Source organism: Carassius carassius, chromosome 5 (assembly GCF_963082965.1).
Source record: "Carassius carassius chromosome 5, fCarCar2.1, whole genome shotgun sequence".
In the NCBI taxonomy this organism is placed as follows: Eukaryota; Metazoa; Chordata; class Actinopteri; order Cypriniformes; family Cyprinidae; genus Carassius; species Carassius carassius.
In genome coordinates this window covers 27,590,288-27,616,445 of record NC_081759.1, presented here as the reverse complement: position 1 = coordinate 27,616,445, position 26,158 = coordinate 27,590,288, and the positions used below count along the sequence as shown (strand labels likewise).

The following is a 26,158-nucleotide window of genomic DNA, read 5'->3' as shown; positions in this document are numbered from 1 at the left end:
TTAACTTTGTGTGGTCACTAAACAGCCAGCCATCTGCTCACCTTTCTGTCAACAAGCCCCAGAAGGACTGCTTTCTTTTATGTCAACAAACCTAGTCATGACTTGATTGTTTTGCCTGGTTTCACTTCTTAAGTATGTGACTGGCATAATCTGCTTTAGTCTTTGATCTCTTGTAAACCAATATCTGTTAGAGTCATTTGACACCAAACCGGTTCAGAGCGGTTCCTAATGTAAGGACATTTTACTGCACTTTCAATTGAAGCATTACTGGACTGACCTTGAATGAGTCGTGTGTGGAGGTGTTACCCCACTCACTGAGCATGTGCTGGGTGAATGACTGTGTTAAGAGCCACTTTGATTTCCTTATCAGTTATCTCGCTTACTTCTCTGCTATAGGGCCTGTATGTCCTACTGACAGTTGGACATTGGTGTCCAACTGTCGTTGGACACCAACGACATTGGTGAATGAGAGTTCAGTCATATGTCAACCCAGGCAATTCAGCTTTGGTCTCTTGACATACGTTGAAACAGGCCTCTGTTGTGTTTAGTTGCTGGAAACGGTCCTTTTAGTTTCTGAGCATTGTGTGCATGTGTGTTTTGTCACATGGGTTGACATTAGTGTTGTCACAATCCCAAAATTATTGTTTCGATACTGATACCTAGTCAAGAATTGCGATTTCGATACTTTTCCTGAAAAGGGAAAATACACCCTCAAATATCATTGCTGTGCTTTATTTTAAAACCGGGACAACATTCTAATCATATAACACACTAATAAATGAACATATGAACAGCAGATATATTAAACATTTGAACAAAATATGAAATGTCAAAATATGAAAAAAATAAATTAGAGTGTTAGATAAATTACAATTTCTTTCAGAGGAGAAAACTCAGCCAGTGAGCTTTATTGAACGTCATCTTTAGTCAGTGTCATCTTTTTCTACCAGTCGTGGACCGGCGGCCACAGTATCACTTGTGCTCGCACATGCAGTCTAGGGTCCCGACTCCCGCTTTTATGAAATTATTTGGCCAGCCCCAGCCCGCAAATAAAGTAAAATTTATTTTCTCATTTCTCGTTCACTGAAGTTCCTCCCTCCACACCAGCGCGCAAGCATGGCGCTATTAGCAGCACATGCGCAGCTCGTGAACAGCTCTTTGAACTGTTTCATCCTGTCAAAGAGTTACTCAAGATGTGACGGAGCATGTGATTTGTTGAACGAGATCGAGAGATCTTCTCATTTGTGAATGAGTTGAATGAACTGATACATCTCGTTTATGAGCGAAATGAATGAGTATACAGGGTCAGTGAGCCAAGCATGTAAATCTCAGTCAGCAATCAGCAGATACAAAGCACAGTTATAGGAGCTGTGCAGATACACTCGTTTTCATATTTAGCATACAGAACATAGTCATTTAGTGCTTGATTGTAAAATGATCTCTTTCCAGGCCTCGTCCCTGTGCTCTATATCTTTATTGGTTGCTTGCTGTGTCTCTTTAATGAGATGAATGTTATATTATGGTATTACCTCCCCTTTGTTGTATCCATGCCATCTTCAGATGACACAACAATTAGCACAGTCCTCTAGTGGCAGTGTGCCAGTGAATGAAAACATTAATTCAAAGGAACCTGCAAAGATGAAGTTTTGAAACAAGGGGGACTTTATATGCAGGCAAGGTACACAGTGCCCCCTTTCCCCATCAAATCACCTTTTGCTAAATTCTGCAAATCCAAAAGAAATGATCAATGCATCAAGCTTCTTTGAGTCCTGGCTGCCTAGGCATAAGCTCACATTCTGCCAGTGCCACTTTTGAGAGATGACAAAGACATGCGTGTCAGATTTTCCACACTGTTCTGTGAGGACCCATTTCTGCCTTTAACATTTCAGCTGTACCACACACACACACAATTCATACACTGCTTTGAGAAAATAGGTCACTCAAGCTCTGTGAGTCAGAGTGGGGTTGGCATCTCACACCGTGTGTTGGCTCAAAAGAGTTCCTTAAGCAATTCTCTGTCAAAACATTAGTACTCTAAGATGATCTAACTCTGATTTAGTTCTAATCCCTTTGTCTAAATCAGTATGTTGCTAGTTGTATGTGGTGAATGGTCTTTGGCAACTGTTTTGTGTTTTGTCTGGCATCTGACCAGATCCTCTTGTCATCCTGAACAATGCAGACTGTTTAGACGGCAGAGTGAGACTGCAAACTGGTGAGAGGATGGGGAGTTGTAGCAGACAAGTGTCCTACCAGAAAATAAACAAACTCTTAATAGCATACACCTCAAATTTTTTTTGAACATTAAACAGTTTTTCTGTCTTTCTGGTATCTTCTACGGCAAAATTTCCACAAGATGGACAAGTGGTTTTAAAAATAGAAGTTGCATGCTTACGCAGTGCATGGGTGTGTACTTGATGTCATGATTTTGAAGCTCTTCTCTGGAATGTGGGAGCAAATTATCACATAATTTGCATGAGAGCCTCCCTTGTATCTAAACAGTAAGGAGATATTGAGAGAAACACTTGTCCCTTAACCCTCTGAGGTCTAAGGGTATTTTTGGGGCCTGAAGAAGTTTTGTCATGCCCTGACATTTGTGCTTTTTTCAGTTACTTATACACATCTAATGGCTAAAGTCTAATATCACTGTAATCAGCACAAACTGTGCTATAATAATATGTGAGCAGCATGTATGTACATGAGTGTTTTTTTTTTTAGAAAAAAAAAATGTTATGCGTGGTTAGTGAAAAACTAAAAATGTTAAAACATTTGAATAAGGCCATAAAACACATACAGAACATTGGTTGCCGGGACTTTTGAGAACTGGAGCTTGTAGCATAGATTTTTTCTTTCTAAATGATGTGAAAATCATCTTGTTTACTCACTCACAGAAAACAATATATTGATTAACATTTTCAAAGACTCTTTTTGTTTGTAAAAGTCATATGCGAGTAGGCGTCAACTATCATGAATATCATTGTGATTTACACCTGAGAAGACAAAGGCTCGCATAATGAGCTGCATAATGAGCCTTTCAGTCAGGTTTGTGACTGAGAGGGAGGAGTTACAAGAAAGAATGTGAGGACGAAATAAATGTATAGAATTTATGTTTGTAGTTTATTAAGAATATATTTAATTAACACAACATAATTTAATATTAACTTGCGAGTGCAGTTAAACAGTTTATTAGGAACAATCAAAGCTGATTTTTTTTCATCATTACTGCAGTCACAATCCTTCAGAAATCCTTTTAACAATCTGATTATCTACAAATAAATTATTATTTTTATTATTATTAATATTGAAAAGATTGAGTATTTCATTTATCATTTTTTGGGGGGATAAATTGAAAGAACAGCATTGTTTGTTACATTTGTTACATTTACATGTATTTGATACAATTATATTATTTACATCAAGCTTTTGAATGGTATAGTAGTGTATATTGTTATTGAAACTTCATAATGTTTCACTTGATTATACATTTAGTCAGGAATTATAGTTTGGAAGAAGTCTAACTAGTAAAATGTTTATGCATTATGTGAAAACTAGTACAAGTATATAAATAAATAAAAAGAGACTTCTTTTTTTTTCTGAGGAAATCAAATCTCAAATCCTGAGGTAATCCACATCACATCTTTTTGGGGTGAATTATGTCTTATTCCTCTCATCGCAAAGCAAACCATAAAATAAAAAAACTTGAAGAACAGTCTCTTAAGTGAAACATTTTATTCTCAAATAGGGCTGTAGCTATCGAATATTTTAGTAATCGAGTATTCTACCAAAAATTCCATCGATTAATCGAGTATTCGGATAAAATGTGTTTTTGCTAAATTAGTGCAATATTAATTATGCAAGAGAAAATAAGACTCCTGGGTCTCTTAAAATGAACAACTAAGTTTCCTTTTTTAGAAAAAAAATATTTTTACTTTTTAAATGCATAGAATGCAATGCATACATCAAAAATAAACATTTAATTATTACCCATTGTTTCTCTGTCTGTACTTGTACTGTGAACAATGACAATAAAGTTGACAGATTAATTAAGTGCATTTAAGTGCATTCAGTTGGGGTTTTAAATAAAACATTTTCTGTGATGCACATTAAACATTAAACACATAAAACATTAATTTAATTTATCTTTTAATTATTGAAAATTAAGCAAACTTAACGTTTTGGTAAACAAAGGGGATTTACTATTAAAAATAAAACATGGAAGAAATGTTGTGTGATTAAACCTTAAAAAAATGTTTTATTTTTATTTATTTTTTAGAAGTAGGCTATGTACATTCTGCTGAACAATAGTAATACAGGACTTTTATTTTGATGGGTTGACGTATCTTTACAGTTTTGTGTATGTGATGTGACGCTAGTTTTACTCAAATCAAACGGTCAAATGCTCATGAAGTGACTGTCAGAGCAATTCTGGAGATGTCGTTCATGTGTTCATGTCCTCATTTAGTGAGACAGCAAGCGCGCTTCAGTGTGTGTGATAAAGGAAGTCTCGCTTCTGCACAGAAACACGCAGAACATGCAGGATTCATATTTAAATAGACTGTTCCGGTTTAATATTTACAGATATTAGTCCATATCGTGATTTGATGTAAGTGCAATGACCTATTTTTGATTAATTCATTCAAAATTTGGCAAATTCCGTGCCATTCCGCGTTAAACTGTAAATTCCATTTTTATGACTGGATTCCGCAATTCCCTCCGCGTTTTCTGGATCGCAGAAATCATAGGGCCCTAGTTGTGGTATGCCAGCTCTATCTTGCAATGGACAAACGCCATGACGTTCTCTTTATGTATGCCCACGCCCTCAAATCAAAACACTGCTGACTCCTTGCAGTATGCGATTTCGGAAGCAGCGCTTGTGTCTCCTTCCGCTTTGTGGGTGACGTAAACGCGTTGTCACATTTAAAAAAATCATTGCGAATGAACCTGACTTGAAATTTAAAATAAATTAAAAGAGGCTTCGAGGCAGAGGAATTTGCCCACGATCAATTTTTGTAATCGAGTTACTCGAGGAATCGTTTCAGCCCTAATCTCAAACGTGCGTTCAGCGCGTGGGTGTGGTCGCATTAGATATAATGAAGGGAGACGTGAAAAACGGACATCCCGTTGTTTTCATGTGGATTACTTTATCACAGAATATTTGTTTTTGGCAGCAATTGTTTAGGTTAGCTCATTTTAATGACGCGTGTCTAAATGAAGATCACCCAGACAAAGGCTGCAGACAGCCCACCTTGTTTGTTATCTTTATTTTATAAATGCACAAAGTTTTGTTGTTATTATGTCTGTATACAAAAAGTAGAACCTTTACAGATTTTATTGATGTATTGCTCTTATCTGTACGATCAATACTGAAAGTGTAATTTAAGTTATTTTTGGGGTTCTCAGGAGAAAGACTCAAATCGACTCGAAAGGGTTAAATGCAACCCAATTCCGATTTTTTCAAAATATGTGACACGGATCTCTACAGTATAAACAAAAAAAAAGTTCAGAAGAGTTCAGAAATTTCGAGATCGGTTTCAGGCTTCTTTCATGTGCGGAAATAAATCAGATCTGCGGTTTAATGATGTTGTATTATTCTCAGGAGGAAGCACGTGTGGCAGGTGGAGGTGCAGAGTTGCCAAGTCCATGGGATTAGTTTACCACTGTTGCCGTGGGTTGTTTTTCATGTCTGCGAGTTGAAGCGACCCCAATAATGTTATTTTTAGAAATTGGGTGGGTCTTGTTGCTAAAACCTGGCAACCCTGGGAGGTGGTAATTGACAGCAACACAGGAAACCTTGGAGATATGGCAAGTGTAAGCACCATATAAATATAATACCATATAAACCGCATATGGGTTTCAATTAACAGAACGTGTAAATGGACGGTAAAAAAAAATCAGATATAGGCAACAATTTAGAATTGGGCATCAAGACCTGCAGTGTAAACAAGACCTTTGTTGATTAGGTCAGGCTGAATAGATTTTCTTCAGCCAAAGAATGTTTCCTCTGTTTTTAAACACATTGAGAAAAAAAAAGAGAACTAGATGGGAACAGTCTGTTCCAAATGACTGTTGCAAAACATCTTGCTTTCTTTTCACCATCGTAATTCAAAAGAACTGCATTTTTAAGACAGTGACATTTTTATTTATTTAATTATTTTTACTTTACTTGTGACCTGAGGCTGCATTCTAGACCATTTTGCTGTAGAGTATGTGCTGTTTTAGAGTGCAGATACATTTTAAAAGCCCCTTAAATCTTGGCCTTGAGGATGTGGAAATGCTTCTCTGTATAATTTTTACTTATTTATTATTATTTAATTAAAATATTTAAATAAATTTTATTTAAAATAGGGGCTGGTATTTTTTACTTATGAATAACAAAGTGAATTATGAATTTCCTACCTGCTAATGTTAAAAGGAAATAGTTGCGCCTAGCACAGAGCTCAGGTTAGAGGCCAAGGATAAGATCAGGGGCAAGTTCAAGATTGATTTAAAATGCTGTGTAACATACTGTAAACATTCTGTCAACTAATCTCGAAACTTGATGAACAGCGATAAATATATGAACGCTGAAGTGCAGGCCCTTGTAGCAAATGTAACAATGCCAGTTGTCTCTTTACATCGCTTTACGTAAACATCGACATTCCATGTTTATCATTGTGAAACCCGCAAGATGAAACAAAAACACAGTGAGGCGCCAGTGCAATAGTACAGCTGAGACATAAAAATAAAAAAAACACTTTGGAGTAAGATATAGGCCTAATCCGCAAAAGTGTTTACTTTTATTTGTGCATTCACAATAAAAAAAGAAGATTTGTAAAATTTTGTAAAATAAAGCAAACAAACAGAATGCGCGTTGTCATTCTTTCCTTTCCATGAACTTGTTTATGGAGCGCCACACCACATTGTCGTTTTAAATTCGTTATCTTAATTATTTAGGCTTTTTTTTTATGAAAATAAACTTATTTTTATTTTAGGCCTATTACTTACATAGGCTATGCATTTTCTTTAAAGCATCCCATTTTTAATCAATCCCTTACGTCTTATTTTTTCATGAATTAAGAATTTGTTTGATTTATTCATTTGTTCCTTCAATTCAGTTAAATCATAGGTTAAGGAACAAAATTAATGAAACATGATCAGTTGCCTCTTGCCACAAATTAATAAATCATAGGAACAAATAACAAGTTGTTGGAATGAATAGCCTCTGTCCTGTGTCCCCGCAGCCCTGCAAAGCGCACGATATGAAATTATTATCTGGTGAAATGACACCGTCACTCACAGATGCTCGCACGTGTTTTGCGCATGAGCCGCACGCAGCCTAACATTTAAATCGGTTAACCGACCATCGATAGCTTTAATCGATTGCATCTCTTATCAGCAATTAATAGATCATCAATTTATCGTTGACCTCCCTAGTGTCCAGCATGATCGCATGTTCTCTGTGTGACAGTCAGTCTGTGTGAATTGAATGCTTTAAACCTTAAACTTGTGATTTCAAATTATGCTGCGCTTTATGCATTTGCCCAGTATCGTATTCATATCATTTTCACTGTGTGCTGTATGTTAGTTGAGTGTTACCTTGGCTTTATTTGAAAAATATGATTCCCAGTGCACACAAACTTCCCAGAATACTGAGTGCCCTGTTCTTTGGTTACAGTGTTTACTTCCTTTTTAATCATATTTGTATTAAATATTTATTTGTGAAAAAATACTTTGTCTTCTAAAGTATATTTATTTTACACATTTAATCATCAATCAAATGATTGACAATCGGCCCCACTGCTTTCCAAGATATCGGCATCCGCTGTAAAAAAAACCAGTATCGGTCGACTACTAATCATAACAGTCTCAGAGGTAAGAAGTAGATTATTCTTCACCTGTTGCATTAGGAACCACAGTTTCCACAAATCCCTTCACTTGATTGGGATGTTCTCTTTTATTCAGGACAGCAAGGGTAGTGACTGTAACATTGACCATATTTTGCAGTATTAAACACGTATTTACCGATTTCATCAGACTATGAAAATTCTTAAAAAAAAAAAAAAACACAAAGAATGGCCTTCTCAGCTGTTATAGTTGCAACTCTTGCATCATCAGAACAGGGTGTTCAACGCACCACCGTTTCCATTTAAAAAACGTTTTGCACAATTTTTGTCTGGGCTGAAAACAGCCCTGGTCTACATATTTGAGTGAACAATTTGATGACTTGTCAAATCCAAAGTTGATTTATTTTTTAACTCCATTCATCAGAAAACATTTTCCCAAGGAACATAATTTAAAACAAAAAACTAACAAAAAAACCCCCAGTCCTATTATAGTTTCAACTAGTGTTGTCAAAAGTACCGACCACGATACCATTCGGTTTTCACATGCTCAACAGCTACGTCTGTGATTCATGCTCTTCACTGAGTGCTCACACAAACGCAACACCATTAGGTACTGAAATTTTTAAAATGGCTCCGTCACCGTCAGCACATATCTGCACATGACGTTAATGAATGCAATTTGTCAAAAGCATTTGAATATATTACTTATTGTATATTCTTGCTTTCACTGTCAGTGAATAAGTATTCTTTTGTAATTTGCTTTTCTGATTTTGTTTTCTCTACATTGAAACGCGCGAGAGATAACTTCCGGGGCTTTCCGCGCTTGCGCAGACTAAGCCAGAGCACGCGCAAATGTCACATGACAACAGGAAGCACGCGCGCCCTCAGATCAGTTGGACGTGGTTGTGTACAAGAAGTAAAAACGATATAAATACTGTTCGTTTTCTTACAAAAACTGCTCGTTTCGTGTCTTAGGTCATCAATGTGTACTTACGATGGGGAATTGTTTAATTTGGACTCCTCTGTGCATGCTCTTTGAGGTGGTGACCATATACCTCCATTATATGAGTCACAGATAAGAACGGTTTGACCTAAAAATATCAAAATGGGAACTACTGCGGAAACAAAGACACCTACATCTTGGATGTCCTTGAGGTAAGCTAAAACATATCAAAATTTAATTTGAAAGTGAACCATCCCTTTAAGAGTCATAAAATTGCTCTGAGAAAAATTTGACCCTGGACCTCAAAACCAGTCTCCAGTCATTGGGGTATATTTTTAGCAATAGCCAAAAATACATTGTATGGGTGGAAATAATTTTTCTATTATACCAAAAATCATTAGGATTTTGAGAAAAGATCATGTTCCATGAAGATGTAAATTCCCTACCGTAAATATATCAAAACATAATTTTTGATTAGTAATAGGCATTGCTAAGAACTTCATTTGGACAACTTTTAAAGGCGATTTTTCTCAGTATTTCAATTTTTTTGCACCCTCAGATTCCAGATTTTTAAATAGTTGTATCTCGGCCAAATTGTCCTATCCTAACAAACCATACATCAATGGAAAGCTTATTTATTCAGCTTCCAGATGATGTATAAATCTCAATTTCGAAAAATTTACACTTAAGACTGGTTTTGTGGTCTAGAGTCACATATCGGATTACTGCTAATAGATAAATCTAGCTGAATGACATTTCTCTAGGGGGTATGTTTTCGCTAAAAATATGCAGCACTTCTAAGTGAACGTTTTGTTGTAATCATCAAGTCTATGAGAAAGAAAATGAAGGCCATCTGTAAAGTTCCAAAAAAAGAATGAAAAGTCAACTTCATGTTGCCATCAAGGAGGTTGTTGCAAAGTGCAGAATCTCTAAGCTTCTTACCAAAAGCAGACATGTCTCTATTTTTAGAAGGTCTGCCTGTACCAGAGATAAATTTGTGAGCATCATTGTGGTGTAACTTAGAGGACTTAAGGGAAACTGATTAGGCAGTGTTATTTAACAGATATTTGTGAGCTGCATGTGGGTCATTTATGTTTATGAAAGATTCCTCTGTTAAATAAAATATGACATCCAGACCTGGGGAATGTCAAGCAGATGTGAAAAGAGGTAACAAAATACAATGGGAGAACTGCTGTATTCCATTGGCATAAATTTGAAAACATACATTTTGTCAAACAACTGGAAATATTGATGTTTAAGCTATATCACCCATTTCTGGCTCTTACTGAAAAAGGAGAAGGTCTAAACTTGAGCTAGATCTGCAGTAGGCTTGGGCTGATAGATAATGCCATCGTCCATCGCTCCCCTGCCCCTTTTTGAATGCACAATTGCTTTCACTATCACTTATGAGATTCGCTATCACACCTACTCTGTTTATACTATGGAGCGGCAGTACCACTGATCCATAATATAGAACTGGATTGCTCATGACGTCATGAAAGTGAAGCCTCCGCGCCGCCATATTGGTAATCCCCAGTGTGCGTAAACGTTCTATTGAATTAATAGGAAATTGTGTGATTTTAATTAGAAAAACATCACCTAACAAGTCAGCATTTATAAATCTGAAGTATTTCTGTACATTATTACAATGCAAACACCCTAGGCATGTAAAAGGTTATTTTTTTTAAATGTCACGAATTTCCCCTACTTATTAAAAAACTATGTTAATTAAAGTAGTGAGCATGATGAACACGATAAACAGACAGACACGACCTCAACATATATAACAAACTACAAACTGCTGAAATCTGAATTTATTCAGATAAATAACTGACTAAATACAGTACGGATTTAAAGACATAAACTTTATAAAGCTTTATTTCCAAGATATTAAGTTAAGCTTTTCATGTATTGAGCAATATTAACAGCATAATTGTATTATTCATTGTAATATATTCAAATCAATTTCTGATACTAATACGTTCATGTTTAATTATTCCTGAATAATTATGTTCATAAAGAAATAAGCCATTTTTTGTGTTTGATCAGTTACCTCTGTCGTCAGTGCGCAGCAGACACACCCACCTTAACGGTTTAAATGTATCGCTCATCCTGCTGCAAAAGACCATAAACACTGCATGTAACATCTGAAGTAAACATTAATTTACATACACGTAACAAAAAACGAGTCCCGTTTGAATGATTTGCTTCAAATTGAGTTATTTTATGACAGCGGTTTGAATGTGACTCAATGGTGCTCTCTGCTGGTAGGGATTAGTAAGATGGCGGGTCAAACACTTCCGGTGGCTTCACTGTCTGCTGGCAGTTTAGAACGTGATGAGCGATCCAGTCATATATATAGATCAGTGGGCAGTACTTACCACATTTTACAAGATTATATGTTTGTCAGTGGTACTGAGGATCTGCAAGTCATTCGCCATCATCCTCAGCCATCTCTCTTTACACAAGTGTCTACATCGGACGCGAAAAAGTTCTCGTGTGGCACTGCACCGCATCACTTAAAGACTGTCTACACTGGACGCGACAAAAGGACCATTGAAAATCATTCAAAATTTGTATCAGCACGTCATAAATAGAACGCAGCAGCAGTTTACTGTCAGGCATTTGTGGTGTCATGCCGTACCGCATCCAGTGTAGACAGCATCGCTGATTATAATTATTGACTGATCTCTATATAATGAATCTCTATTATAGGTCAGTAATTCTATAGTATTTTGCCTCGCATCCGGTGTAGACACGGCGTTAGGAATCGTTAGTTGTTTTCCCTTATAAGGATCCATGCTTCGGGCACACCTCCCCCAATACCCCCGCCAGCCACAAACCAAACACCCCCACCCCCGCCATCGTCCATGTTCACTGTATGAAACGATGTTTCACTGTAGACATTGTCTGATGCCAAATTTGAAGACATCGCCCAACCCTAATCTGCAGGAACACACACACACACGCACATCTCACCATGGGAAGTTTAGCTTTTTATTTACATCCTGTTGGATTTCATCCTGTTCAACATCCTGTTCATTTCTTCATTTCCATTCTGTAAAGTTTCATCCTGTTCATTTTCTTTTCAACCATATAATTAAAGTGCCTTCGCTTCTCCAGAGCATATTTCTCAAAGTCTAAAAGGAGCTGAATAATACAAATGCTTCAGACATTGTTACTTTAAGGGATATCTCAGCCGAAAAAAAAAATTGTCATTATTTCCTCACCCTTATGATGCTCCAAACCTACTTGAATTTTCAGTAAAAAAAAAAAAAAAACCTTGTGGACAGTCAATTCCCCTCAGATATACATCCATATAAACCCCGGCCCCAATTATATTGCAATTTAGGACTGAAATGATTAGTCCACATTATCGACAAAGTCGACAATTAAAAAATTATCAATCAAGCAGCTTTACAGTATTATTAAACAAGAAAAAAAAAAAATATTTCTGGGGCAATATATCGACAATATATGCGACACAACACACAACAAAAAGTTGTTATTGTGACAAGCTTAGAGTCAGTGTCGCTTTCTGTTAGAATTACAACTTGATTTTGCTGCTATAAAGCAGCTCTCCAGTGTGGAGCTAGCAAATGATAAAATATTTTTATTAGTGGGGAAAAAAAACATTTCATTAAAGTCATAGTTTGGTTTACAGAGATCAAATTTAGATTTAGCTCTGGACTGTTTTGATTATCATAACCCTATTAGGTATTTTAAGAGAGATTGTTGTGAATATTAGTTTATCCAAAAAATAAAATGTCTTCTCACTTATCCATATGACTTACAAAAATATATTTTAGGTAATTAAATAATTCAATGGTGAATAAGAGTTTCTCTGCCATCTCATTTTGTGTGCCAAATCCGATCACGATTGGCCAATCGTTAATGCGCATCTCGTCAGTAAAGCCAGTTCTCTAATCAGCGGTAAATTCCATCAGGTGCGGGATTTCACATAGAGAAGCTGTTACTACACAGAGCCGTTGTTAACTGAGAAGATGCGCAAACAAACGCTGAAAATGAACGTGGATTTGCGCAGCTTCTCCGTTAACAACGGCTCCGTGTAGTAACAGCTGCTCTATGTGAAATCACGCACCTGATGGAATTTACCGCTGATTAGAGAACCGGCTTTACTGACGAGATGCTCATAACGATCGGCCGATCGTGATCGGAGCAGCCCTAATTAGATTAATCGATTATCAAAATAATAATTTGTTGCAGCCCTATCGCTATTCATTTAACATCTCCACTGACTTGAATCCTCACACATTTTTATCAATTTCTAACCAGTTTGGGGTGCATCGTTACATCCCTGCATCCCACTAAAGAGAGCAAGCTAAACCAATGGCCTGATTTAAACCACTGGCCTGCACCACATGTGCACCATCAGCAGGCATCAACACCACTCACACTGCCCCTTAGCTCCCCATGAGCCTTCTTATGAGGAAACAGAGGCTGCATTTGGATAGGTGACGGCTGTTTTGTGTGTATGTTTTTCTGGTATCCGTAAGATTATTGAAATGTGTAAATGGCCTTTTGCCACTGTTCTAGATCACAGGAAGAAATAACTGACACTTATGTCAGAATAGCATCTGACCTATATCAGTAATAATCCAGTGTAATTTAGGACAGTCATCAGTCTTACAACTATGGTTTTATGGCATGACTACATTTCCTGTTTCTTATAAAAAGTTAAAAAAAAGAACAGCCTGCTTGCATAACATGTCTTTTCATGTTATTCAAGACACTTTCTGTTCGTGTCAGTGTATTTTATTTTCCTGCTTACACATAAGATTTGCTGTGTCAGTCTGTTAATCCAAAACCCAATTTTGTGATCATTTACTCACCCTCATGTCATTCCAAACCTGAACGACGTTCTTCTGGAAAACACTAAAGAAGATAGAATTTCGGATAATGCAATGAAAATCAATAAAATCCAAAACCATACAGGCAATCTTTTGTGTTTCACAGTTCAGTCAGTGATACATGTTTTTAATGAAATGAGGTGGGCAAATGATCACAGAATTGTCATTTCATTCTGGGTGAAGACAAAGTTTGTGTGCATATCTGTATATCTGTAGCCACTTGGGTTTAGTGATGTGAAGCATGTTAGTGTGAGACTGAACTGTTCTTAATCTGTATTAGTAATCAGCAGTGTGCATCTACTTCCCTTGCTCAGTGACAGCGTGAACCCTGACACACTTTCTGAGCCGTGTCTGAGATCCCTATGCTGTACGCTTTGTTCAATCTTTGTGCTTGAATATGGTTAGTGGTATTGTTTTGGGGTGTCACACTATATAGGCAGCTCAATATTATTAGGCAGTCACTGGTTTGGGCTCTTCCTTCACATTTATGTAGCCTGAATATCTCAAATATTTTTTTAAATTGAAGAATAAGAGATTTTGCTCAAAGCTCTGTAGTAGAAGTACAAGTGAGCATACTTTTTTTACTGTATTTTTGATGAAATCAATGCAAATGATCATAGACGACTTTTTTACAATTCCTAGCTTTTGAATGGTAGTGTATATCCTTGTGTAACAGATTATTGAAAAAGAAAAAAAAAGTGTAGAATGGCGACTTGGTTTTATCCATTGTTTTTGAGTGGATGGAGGCAGATATTAATGTAAGCTTGCAGTCGAGTGGACTAAACAATTTGATAAGTCATACATCATGAGAGACGTCTGCCATTTAAATAAATTGAGTTAATGTCTTGATTAAAAATTATGAGGCCAAAAAAACAAGCAGTAATATTTTTTTTTTATGAAATCAACCAGGTGCATTTACAAAATAGATAAGGTAAATTTCCATTTAATGCTTGCTTTAACCTAGATTCGTTAAGTATATTCCAAGTTTTTGTTTTTTTCTGCAACGCTGTTTTTCTCCACCGCTTAAAGGTCCAGATTAGTGGGTCTCCATTCGAATACATCTTCAATTCAGGGCAGCTTAACAAGCATGAGTTTGTTAGGCAACAAGTGCAGCATTGTGGGTCCTCCTTTGTGCCAGGCTCTCTCTTTCTGTGGACCGCTCCGTGACTCAGCATGCTGTTAATGAGAAAAGGCTTGCCAGTCATACGTTGCCAGGATTCATTCACCCTGGAACTGATGGGAGAAGTGTTGTGGAGGCATGGCGGCCTTCTTCGCTGCATGTTGGTTCAGAGCTCCTCGCCACTGTGTAGGCAGTCAGTACTCACATTCATTGAGTTTTGCTGAAGCACCGAGACTTAAGCCAGGTGACTAGATATTAAAATGTTTAATTTTTTTTTACTTATTGACCTTATTACTTTTAATGTGGAGCATTTTTTTTATTTTAAATTCACTCTGAGACTGCTATTGTTAGCCCATCTGGAATCAGTTTATTAACCCTCATTGTTTTTTACAGTTTACAGTCTTTCCTTTATTGCTAGTATCTCTGTGACCTTTACATGAACTTAACTGTTTTTTCTCAAACATAGATAGTGTACAGTTTTAGAAGAGTTAGAATTATGGAATTATAAGAAAGAAAAAAAAAGTATTTTTTTTTGTTTCACAGATGAAAGCAAGTCATACGAGTCTGGAATAATATTGAGTAAATATGTCAGTTTCATTTTCAGGTGAGCCAACCTTATAAGGTTGTCTTTCTCCTAAGGCCAACTTTGTACACAGGCGACTGCCAACAGTGAGCCAATACCTAACTTGGCTTAAGACGGCCTCTTTTCTATCATATTTTCCTCCTGAAAATCCATTACATGTATTGAGCAACTGAGCAGTATCAGAGAACCCATGCTGGAAGGACATTTTGAGCTCTCTCTCTCTCTCTCTCATACCTGCATTAAACATGAACGAGAGTCACGGAAGGTCTCACAGATTATCCCTGAACTCGTATCTTGTTTATACAAAGTTCAACCTCTTCTGTCCATTAAACTTCCAGTTTTAAATGAGAGGGGGGAAAAAAAACCTAAAGCAAAATGAAAGTACTCCATTACAAAAGGTGTCTTACAATTTCTTCCAAAATGAGACGTGAACAGTTGTAATGGGTTTTAAATTGTTCATTTCCGACTCTCATTCAAGGTGCACACACTGTGGTACCCAGGACTCTGTTTAAATTGCAATGCTTTTGTTGTGAGTGATATCAACCATTTTGCTTTTCATCACCATTTCTCCAAATCCACAACCTTTAAAAACATTTAAGTAAACCCAAACATGAAGCATTCATATTGTGTTGTTGTTGTTGTTGTGTCTTATTTATAAATAAAATTATTAGGGATTCAGCGGTTGACCGGCCATAAATCGAGCTGGACGGTTTTTGCTTAAAATACACGATTGGCAATCGGCCGGTTTTTGGCCTTTTTTTTTCAACTTCTCACGTGTTGGATGAGAAACGAAACGGACTAAACTGTGACAAAACTTTTTTTTTTTTGTAAATTAGAACTTGCATACACGTTTGAAAAGCCAGAAGTAAACGACAGTTCTGTATAGGATGATTATTTTTATTTTACCTTAAAATTACATAGACTAAATTTGATTTAAAAATCACCTACTGTAGCACACTGAGAAAAAGTGTTTCATTCATCCAATTAAAAATTTTTAGGGTAATGATTCACATCTATATTTTTTAACTTGAGACAATATTTTTCATTGGCTCAAGTTAAAAAAATATAGATGTGAATCATTACCCTAACCATTACCATTACCCTTTTTTTAATTGGATGAATGAAAACACTTTGCATCTTTGTTTTATTCACACCACCATTATTTGATTTTAACATTTTGGAATAATCTATTTATATAGCATACTTTTATTTAGTCTGTAAATAAAGACACTGGTAAAGACCTTTTTCTATTTAAAAGCAAATTTAAAAACTAAAATACTGAATGCTGATTAAGAAACATCTTATTGAATGCGTGTTGATTGTGTTGTTTGGACTGTAGAACTATGCAGTTATTGCCTTTAATTTCACATGGTTACAGTTAATCTTTAAATTTAAGGCCAGTTCTATGTAGTTTCAACCCAATTCAAAAACAAAACCTAAATGCTGATGTCTGTACCGTTTGTATTGAATGTAGGCTACTTATTGTGCAGTTACTGCTGTTAATTTCAGATGGTTGCAGTTATTGTTTTCAATAGCCCGAAGCCAGTTTGGCCTATTAAATACCAAATAAACATCTTGTTTATGCACACTTTCCTTCTTTCTTGTTTGTTGCTTAAAGATAAAAAAAAAAAAACGGAAATCGGTATCGGAATCGGCCAGTTTGCTTGTAAAAAAATCGGTATCGGAATCGGCCATGAAAAATCATGATCGGTGCATCCCTAAAAATTATATAAATGTATAAAAATGTAAGTAATTAGAGTAAAGGTTGATTTATAATTCAGCGTTTAGCCTACGCATAGACCGCACATCCTCAACCATAGCCTGACGTGCACCTCCAAAAATCTAACAGCGCGTCAATTCTATGCAGACTGCAAGCATTGTGATTGGTCTGCTAGAACCCATCCTTCCATATGTACTTGAGTTTTGTGTGTTTATCAAGCGGCAACCTCCCGCTCGATCTCATGAAGCCCACATGGAAGTGACTTAAACTGTAATTCATCGACTGTCCACTAGAGGCTGGCTGCAAAAGGTAGTCAATCTCATAGGCTTCCCATGCTAAAATGCCCAACTTTACAGCAGAAAAAAAATGTTTACAGCCTGGTTAAAAAAATGATTCATGACAACTGTGAGGGGGGTGAATTTTTTTATAACTCATCCGTTTAAATTATATTAAGCCTTAAAGTTCTGCATAATTAAGGGCTCAGCTACTTGAGTGACAGGTGGATTGCCGCTGCTGTCGAGCTTTGTCAGCGTTGTTTCAGCAACCACCTCCCACCTTTTTGCCCATTTCCGATTATCCAGGAGTGAGGCTTGGTGATGCACTGCCAAGATGGCGACAGCCGTCTCCGGCCACTTTTGGCTTCAAAAACGCTCTTCGGAAATCAATGGGTGACGTCACAGACACTACGTCCATGTTTTTATACAGTCTATGGTGTTTATGTGCACTTTCATATATTTTAATGTTACACCTTCTTATATAAAATAAAACGAAGCAAAGAACGAGTGTCTTTTCATTTATTATACTACATAGCATTATTTATTTATTGTTTACGGTTTAATATCAGAACTCCCATGAACTTCCTCTTTGAATTACTTTGTTGGGAAACTTACATTTGTGTGTCTCAAAAAACGAATTCATAGAGTTCTCAGCTTCAATTGCTTAATGTGTATCATTGGTCAAAAGTATAGAGATCACTGACCTAGTAAACAACTGTACTAACTCTCTGTAACTGTGTGTTTGTGTATCCAGGAGGTTTCTCCATGGTGTTTCTGGCCCGCACACACAGTGGAATAAGATGTGCGCTGAAAAGGATGTATGTAAACAATGTCCACGATCTGAACATATTCAAGCGGGAGATCACAGTCATGGTGCGTTTTTTTTTTTTTGGGTTGAGTACATCAATATATCACATTTACAAAATCTTTTTATTTTATTTGTCCCTCTAGAAAGAGTTGTCGGCTCACAAGAACATCGTGCAGTATCTGGATTCAACCACTAATGCGGTTGGAGACAGTGTATGGGAGGTTCTGATTCTGATGGAGTATTGCAAGGGTAATAGAGCTTTAAACCAAACTACGTTCTAAATATTATGCACTCTAAACATTATCTCTGTGTGATTTAAAAGTCCTGAAATACAAGCTCATACTTGCATCACAGTACGTTGCTTGACTTTAAAATCTTAAAGTGAAATACTTTACAAAGGGAACAACTTGAACAGTGCAGCTGTAAATATGAACAAACAAATACATATTTATACTTGTTTACTCTGATTTTTCACATGCTTTCTTTAGAGGCAGCTGTTTTAAAGAACTTAACATCCTGAATTTCCAGTATTTCTGATGAAGAGCCAGCACTTGGTTGCAGTTTAACTAGTACATTGCTTTGAGGCCTCAAATTTATCTGGTTTCGCAGCCAACTGAATTGCAGCCAATTGCTCCAACTGTTGCTGTTGTTCAACAAAACTAAAACTATTACATTCACATTTAATCATTTGGCAGATGCTTTTATCCAAAGCAAATTATAAATGAGGACAATAGAAGCAATCAAGCCAAGAAAAGAGCAACAATATGTAAGTGCTGTGAAAAGTCCTGGTTAGTCAAATGCTGTACATGTAGAAAGGTTTTCGTTTTTGTTTGTTTATTTTATAATACGTAAGAAAACAAGTAGATAGAGTAGAAAAAGAATAGAGAATGCTAGTGTTAGAGGGTAAAGATTTTTTTTTATTAAATATAAAAACAAGTAGATAGAATAGAAATGAAATAAAACATTTTTTAAATATAATTTACATTTGTATTTATTTTTGCCCATTCACAAGATTAATACTTGTATTTTTAACCTCATTCAAAATATTAATGAATACTATACTAGTATTTAAATAATACTGAAATAAGATTGACCAAATCTGGGTTTAATGGATTATCTCAAGCCCTTGGTTTTCCTTTCCCATCCAATCTCATGATATCCCTAATCTGAACCTGCTTTGTTTGTTGACTGGATGAATGTGTTTTTGCCTTCTAGCTGGTCAGGTGGTGAAGCAGATGAACCAACGGCTGCATGTAGGATTCACAGAAGCGGAGGTGCTCAACATATTCTGTGATGCCTGTGAAGCTGTTGCAAGACTCCACCAGTGTAAAACTCCAATCATCCACAGGGACCTGAAGGTACAATTCAGAAGATGCTTTTTAGTAAGACAACTACAGGATATTTCTTAGCATTGATAACATAAATGATTTGCCTACAGTTCTTTCCCAACCTTTTAACTTGTAAGGTGTGAAGTTGTAGACACAGGTACAGACATGTAGACACTGGTGTTTTTTTTCTGCGATTTCCGAAATTTTGGAAATCACTCTTTTCTCTGACTGTATTTGCCTAGCTGAAAAGGTAAATTGAGGACATTCCTTGACAATTTCGGGAACCATGTGCTGACCGTTCCAGTTTAACACCGTAATACTAGACATGATATCCCCAAACCAATTACTCTGCTCACAAACGTTATTAATGGCAAGCATTAGCAAAACACAGGCAAAGACAGGCATGCTATGCTGTGTCTGTGAAAAACAGCAGTGCTTGACAGAAGTAAGGCCGCCCTTTTGGCAGAAAAGTGTGGGAACAGGCCAGCTATTCAAATTAACACGTTTTCCCAGCAGTCAAAACCAATCACAGTCTAAAATAATTGGGAAATTATTGAACATTGAAGTGGAAGAAATTTATGTTTACTCATTTGTCATAGAGAGATTTCCTCATGCAGGGCTAATACTGTAAGGAGATAAGGACCCCAGTTGGTCAAGAGCCAAAAAAAAGATATTAATGTACTGTCATGGTCAATGCAAGTCTTCTAAAGACGTACTATATGTGTGGAAAATTTTAGTTGATATTTGTCAATATTATTTTGCTGTATAATTATGTTGACATACAAATACAGTGTATAGCATTTCATTATTGTCCCCTTCTCTCCAAGAAGCATTTATGTTTTCTAAACCCTTGATCGAGATGTTCCAAATTGACTAGTTGTAACCAGTTTACTTCCACTTTTTATGTATTTAAAGCATTAACCCATTTAAACCCATGGGTTACATTTGTGACATTTAGCTTGATGTTTCTAAAAGCAGTTGATGTATTTACACATTGTCAGTTATAAAGAGTGCTGACTTTTTTTTTTTATTTAGATATTTGGTTTGTGTAAGTATCAAGTTTATGACTTTTAAAAATAATTGTGTATAATGTAATATAAAGTGTATCATATGTCTGTATATATAAAGTACTTCATTAAATTTCCTTCTTCCTCTCCTGCCTCATTCACTTGACTTTTTACAGTTTAGTGGTTGGACGTATTAACAGAGATCACCAACAGGTATGTGTGTGTTGACAGGTAGAAAACATCCTCCTAAATGACCAGGGAAACTATGTCTTGTGTGACTTTGGAAGTGCCACACACAAAGTTCTTCTTCCACATAAAGATGGAATAACTGCAGTGGAGGATGAAATAAAGAAGTAAGAATTTCTACTGAACATTGTGGAGCTAAAACACAACAGGAATTTACAAATAGTACTTTTTTGTGATTGTGTGTTGTAGGTTTTACTTGCACTGATTGTATTGTTTTGGAAAACATCAAGCATTATTACTGCTTAGTGCTTACTATTAAATGGCTCTCTGGACTACTTGATTTCATTTCATATGCATTTTAATGTTATTTATTCCTGTGATGGTAAAGTTAATTTTCAGCTGTCATTACTTCATTCTTCTTAAGAAATATTTTCGTAATATGCTGATTTGGTGCTCAAGAAGCATTTTTTATCAGTGTTGAAATAGTTAATAGTGCCTAATATTTATGTGAATAGAACAGCAGAGCAGCATTTATTTAAAACAAAAAATATTTTGTAACATTGTAAATGTCTTTTTTTTTTTTTTTACTTTTGATCAGTTGATTGTGTGTGAAACAGTATTAAATTCTTTAAAAAAAATTTGATCCAGATTTAGTAGTGTGTGAGCGATTGCTATGGATTGTAGTTTTAGAGAGTGTCAGACTTATGCTTGTCATAGTGAACAAAATACCATAATATGAGTGTTGCCTCAGAGTATCAGTGGATTTGCTGTTGCGAAGGTCATTGGTGCATCAAGTTTTTATTTTATCAATGTAATCTTGAGGAATTTACAAAATGTTTTAAGCTTATCTAGATGACGTAATTTCTCATTACTAGTTCTGGCTGCAGAATGTTAAGGCTTTAAAACCTTCCATTATTTTCATTCTTCTCTGTTTAGGTACACGACTCTGTCATATCGTGCCCCAGAGATGATTAACTTGTACCAAGGGAAAGCCATCACCACAAAGGCTGATATCTGGGTATGCACTTAACACAAACATACACACGCACACACAATCTCCCCACTCTCTCTCTCTGTCTCTCCCTCATCTCCACACACTCATTCTCTTTTATTTCTCTCTTTCACTCTCTCTCTCATGTCATTCTCTGGCACATTGCACAAGCTGGAGAGCTGGTTTGGTCAGACTGACACGGATGCCAAACCGGTTTCCTCCATAAATGAGGTCTCTCAGGGGTGTGCTTTACAGCCGTCCTTTAAATCCTGGCTTTGTTTCAAAGTTGATCCTTTTGTTGATGTTTTGCTTTGTGTCATGAAAAATCGAGGCATGTATCAGGGTGCGGTGGTGTGGAAATAAGTAGATTTAGTTTTTTAAAGTACTGTACCAAGAGATGTTTACTAGAGCTGAGGAGCTGTTTTGTGCGTGCGAGCCTGATGGAAAGCAGTAAAGAAAAGAGCTTCCTGATTTCTGGCAGTGTTGTAATAACAGAAATGAGGGCCTCATGAAAGCATACTTCCTCTTTATCATGCTGTAAAAGGTAACTTAGCCACATTTCACAGCTCTTCCTTCCAAACAAATGCTGGACAGAACAGAAAAGAAACTGTCTACGCACAGTTCCATGATAGTCCGTCAATGGAAAGGTCTCATTGTGCTAAATTTCAGCACTGCAAATGGTTGCACTTCATGGTCATCATGTCAGAACCTGCTCGGGTAGGAAGAGGAAATGCATGACAATACTTCCTGCCCATTTGCTGCATCTGAAAATAGAAAGAATTCTTAGAATTCATCTCAGCAGTTGTCAGCTGTTATAAGTGTTGTCATGGTGCAGTGTTTCCTTATTAGAGCAATGAAACCTGATGTATTGAATGTTCTTGTGTGGAATTACAGTTTCTTGTTTTCTCTCTCTTTCTCAGGCACTTGGATGCTTGTTGTACAAGCTGTGTTTCTTCACACTTCCATTTGGAGAGAGTCAAGTTGCCATATGTGACGGAACCTTTGCTGTTCCGGACGGTTCAAAATTCTCCTCGAAGTTGCACTGTTTAATCAGTAAGCAGCTTTCAGATATTCCCAAGAGATTTCAAATGATTTTGTGGAAGATTGTGTCATTTGAGTGTGTACACAAGGGCTGTGGTGGAGTTTTGATATTAAGGTAGACAATAGTGCCACCCTCTGGTTGTATAGAGGTACTGGTCAATTGTATACCAGCGCCTCTTAAAGAGACAGTTCACCCAAAAATGGCAATTCTGTCATCATTTATGACCTTCATGTCATTCCACACTCATATGACTATGAATTTCTTGGAACATAAAATAAGATATTTTAGGAGTGTCTGTCTGTTTGTTTTTGTCCATATACTTGAAGTCACTATTGACCAAAACTGTTGGTTACCAATATTCCTTTTCCTAATAAAGAATGGAAACCATTCATGACTGTCAGAAAATGACAGAAATTAAATTTTTGTGTGAACTGTCCCATTAATAAAAAGTAAAGTTAATTTTGTTCTTACCTCTACCTTTGGCTTGTGATTGTGTCTATTAATGTTGTTGTTGTATTTCATCTTAAAGAGACACTTTGCCCAAAACTGACAGTTGTCATAATTTTGCATGCATCAAAAAAGCATTATAATATTTTCTATTAGATGTGAATGACTGAATGTTGTTTTTTGGGTGAGCTTCTCCTAAAAGCATTTGTCTGTGTGTGTCTCAGGATACATGTTGGAGCCTGATCAAGAAAAGAGACCTGACATCTATCAGGTTTCTTACTTTGCCTTTCGGTTAGCTGGAAAAGAGTGTCCAGTGCCAAATCTTTTTGTAAGTTACCTCACACAAGTACATTTTTTAATTTAACACTTTGTATGATTCCGAATGATAAATGATTAATGAGTGTTTGTTTTTTTGTTTTTTGCCACACAGAACTCTCCCTTTCCCACCTCATTGCCAGAGCCCTTTACTGCTAGTGATATTGCTGCTAAAAAGAGCCTGACAAAAGCCAGGTAGCATTTTAGAGCTTTAAGATTGTTTGAATTCAACTTACCATTTAAGTAGCCTGTTTTCACCTTGTTCTTTTTTTCCATTAGAATAACCGATTCAGTTGGACCAACAGAAACATCAATCGCACCCAGGCAAAGACCCAAAGCTGCAAATAGTAATGTTTTGCCTTTGCCCAGCTCTGTAACTCCTGTGAAAATGACTGTATCCTCAGGTACAGTTAGCAATGGCCAGAAAGGTGAGCATTATTATATATATTTTCTTAAATATGGTCTGTTCTTTTTTTGCCTTTTGGAGACATTGGCTTTGACTGTACGTGTGCTTGTCTCAGCTTCTGGAAACGGGCAGCAGTCGGCTGCGCAGATGCCGAACAGCAGTCAGCAGAACAGAGTGTTACAGCAGCTGCAGCCTGGAGACCTTCGACTGCAACAGCTACATCATCATCAACAACAACAACAACAGCAGCACAATATACACCATCAACAGCAAGTCACTGCACAGCAGCTACAGTACATGCAGCAGGTAATCAGAGGTTCAGGGGGCTTTAGTTTAAACTAATTTCTTGCTCTCGTATTTAGGCACAATGTGTAAAGTGAATATCTATATGGCTCAGTTAAGTAATTGTGGAAAATCCCAGTGGCATTAATAGTTTGTGTTTGTGTCTGTCTGTGTGTGTGTGTGTTAGAGCATGATCTGTTGTGACAGTCAGTTGGTTCTTCTTTGGATCATTGTCATCTGTTTATGAGCACATGTCCACATTGTTTAAACAAGAAACAGCCTTGAGAATGGTGGAACTGTTTACATTCAGCATTTTTAGGTGCCTATACAAATAACGAGTGATTTTAAATATTATTATTGTAATCATTGTTTTATATTTTAAATGTTTCAATTTTAAGGAATGACTTGAGAATGACAGTTTAATAAGTATTATATTTGGAAATATCTGTGACCTATAATGTAATTTGTAAATACAACAATAATTCATTTGCCTAGTATTGTTTCTTGGCATTGCATCTCTACGCACTAGAGGTCTTCACGGGTATCTTAATATAAGGAGCCGTAGTTTGTGATGCATTATAATCACATTAAGGAGTACCTGACTGCCTGTGATGCATTATAATCCTCAGACAAGAAAGTTATCCATGTTATTCCGCTCGTTATTCCAAGTCCAAGCTTAATCCACTCATTATTTCAGCTTCAAAGTTCCACTTGATGTCACGGTGACGGATGACAAATGCATCTGTGCACATGTACATTCTGACTCAAGTTAACTCGCATAAAAACTTCGACTGTTTGCCTTTTTGAACTATAATAACGAACGCTCCTTCAGTGTCATGGCCGCTTACGCTATCATCTCTGTGCTCTCTGCTCTGCGTCTAGTCTGAATCTGACCACTAAAACTTTAAGATAAACGGTTTATTTATATTAGTATAAAAATGGGAGAAAATGTAAAGCGCGGTTTGTCCCTCACTGGTTGCCATAGAAACATGACACGCGCTCGAGACTGCACATGCGTTAGCTGGATCATCCTAAAATATGATTTAACGCAATTTGAGCATCATAGAAAACATTCATGTGACAGTTCACCTCCGATTTTGTTGTTGATTTGAAATATATTAAATATGAGTGTGTCAAGTCTGCAATTATTACCGTGCATGCACTTGCATTCTGCTCTGCTTCTAACGGCAGAGAGAGAGAGAGAGAGAGAGAGAGAGAGAGAGAGAGAGAGAGAGATCGCTGTTTTTTTTTTTTTGCTCACTCTGTTCTATTTTTTTAGTTAGTTTACAAGTTGCAAGTTACAAAAAACACAAGCAGTGTCTGATCAGGGCCAGGTGTTCTCCGAGTCCGATTACTCCGATCGCACGGGTATTACACACAATGTTAAACAGACCCGTCACCCGAATTAATAGATTCGGACCCGACCCGAACCCGGCTGATCATTTAAAATATAGACCCGAACCCGTACGGGTCCCGGGTCGGGTCCCGGGTCGACGGGTCTCGGGTGCACTGTGAAGACCTCTACTACGCACACAGGTGGCGCTGTGTGCTTTTAATTTGACTATTAATACACAGCTACTGGTTCTCTGGTTAATCATACAGATCTCTTCTTCCATGATGTACAATTGAGCAAAACTGATTATTTATAAAAAATAAAAAAAAAGTGTGGAGTGGGCAGTTGTTTGCGATCCATTGGTTATTGATCAGATCTGAATGTGAGCTTGCAGTTGACTGAAAGAAAGCAACGATGATTACATTTTAGAAGAAGTCTGGCATGTGTCAAAAGAAACAAGACTGTTGTTTCACAGGAATGTCAAGTTATGACATTTTGATTAAGAATTCGATGTTAACAAAAATGAAGTAGCATTGATGAATTGTTCACATTAAGATAAATAACATGCATTTAAAAAATGTAAAATTTTCAAAGGAAACACAAATTACCAGCAATATTAAAGGATTGGCACAGACAGCCAAGTTTTAGTAACAGTCCATCATTGCGTTGTTGAATTTCCCC

At 36.7% G+C, this 26,158-nt stretch overlaps 1 protein-coding gene across 3 annotated transcripts in view; it reads left to right on the top strand.

Moving 5' to 3' along the window:
- Window positions 1-26,158, top strand: part of bmp2k (BMP2 inducible kinase) — a 45,382-nt gene that overhangs the window by 8,966 nt on the left and 10,258 nt on the right. For all 3 annotated transcript variants that reach the window (XM_059550369.1, XM_059550367.1, XM_059550368.1), the window contains exons 2-11: window positions 18,087-18,205; window positions 18,284-18,389; window positions 19,356-19,498; window positions 20,707-20,828; window positions 21,598-21,679; window positions 22,573-22,705; window positions 23,366-23,469; window positions 23,572-23,651; window positions 23,736-23,884; window positions 23,978-24,168. In XM_059550369.1, coding sequence (XP_059406352.1) covers window positions 18,087-18,205; window positions 18,284-18,389; window positions 19,356-19,498; window positions 20,707-20,828; window positions 21,598-21,679; window positions 22,573-22,705; window positions 23,366-23,469; window positions 23,572-23,651; window positions 23,736-23,884; window positions 23,978-24,168 — 1,229 coding nt within the window. The remainder of the gene's footprint in view (window positions 1-18,086; window positions 18,206-18,283; window positions 18,390-19,355; window positions 19,499-20,706; window positions 20,829-21,597; window positions 21,680-22,572; window positions 22,706-23,365; window positions 23,470-23,571; window positions 23,652-23,735; window positions 23,885-23,977; window positions 24,169-26,158) is intronic.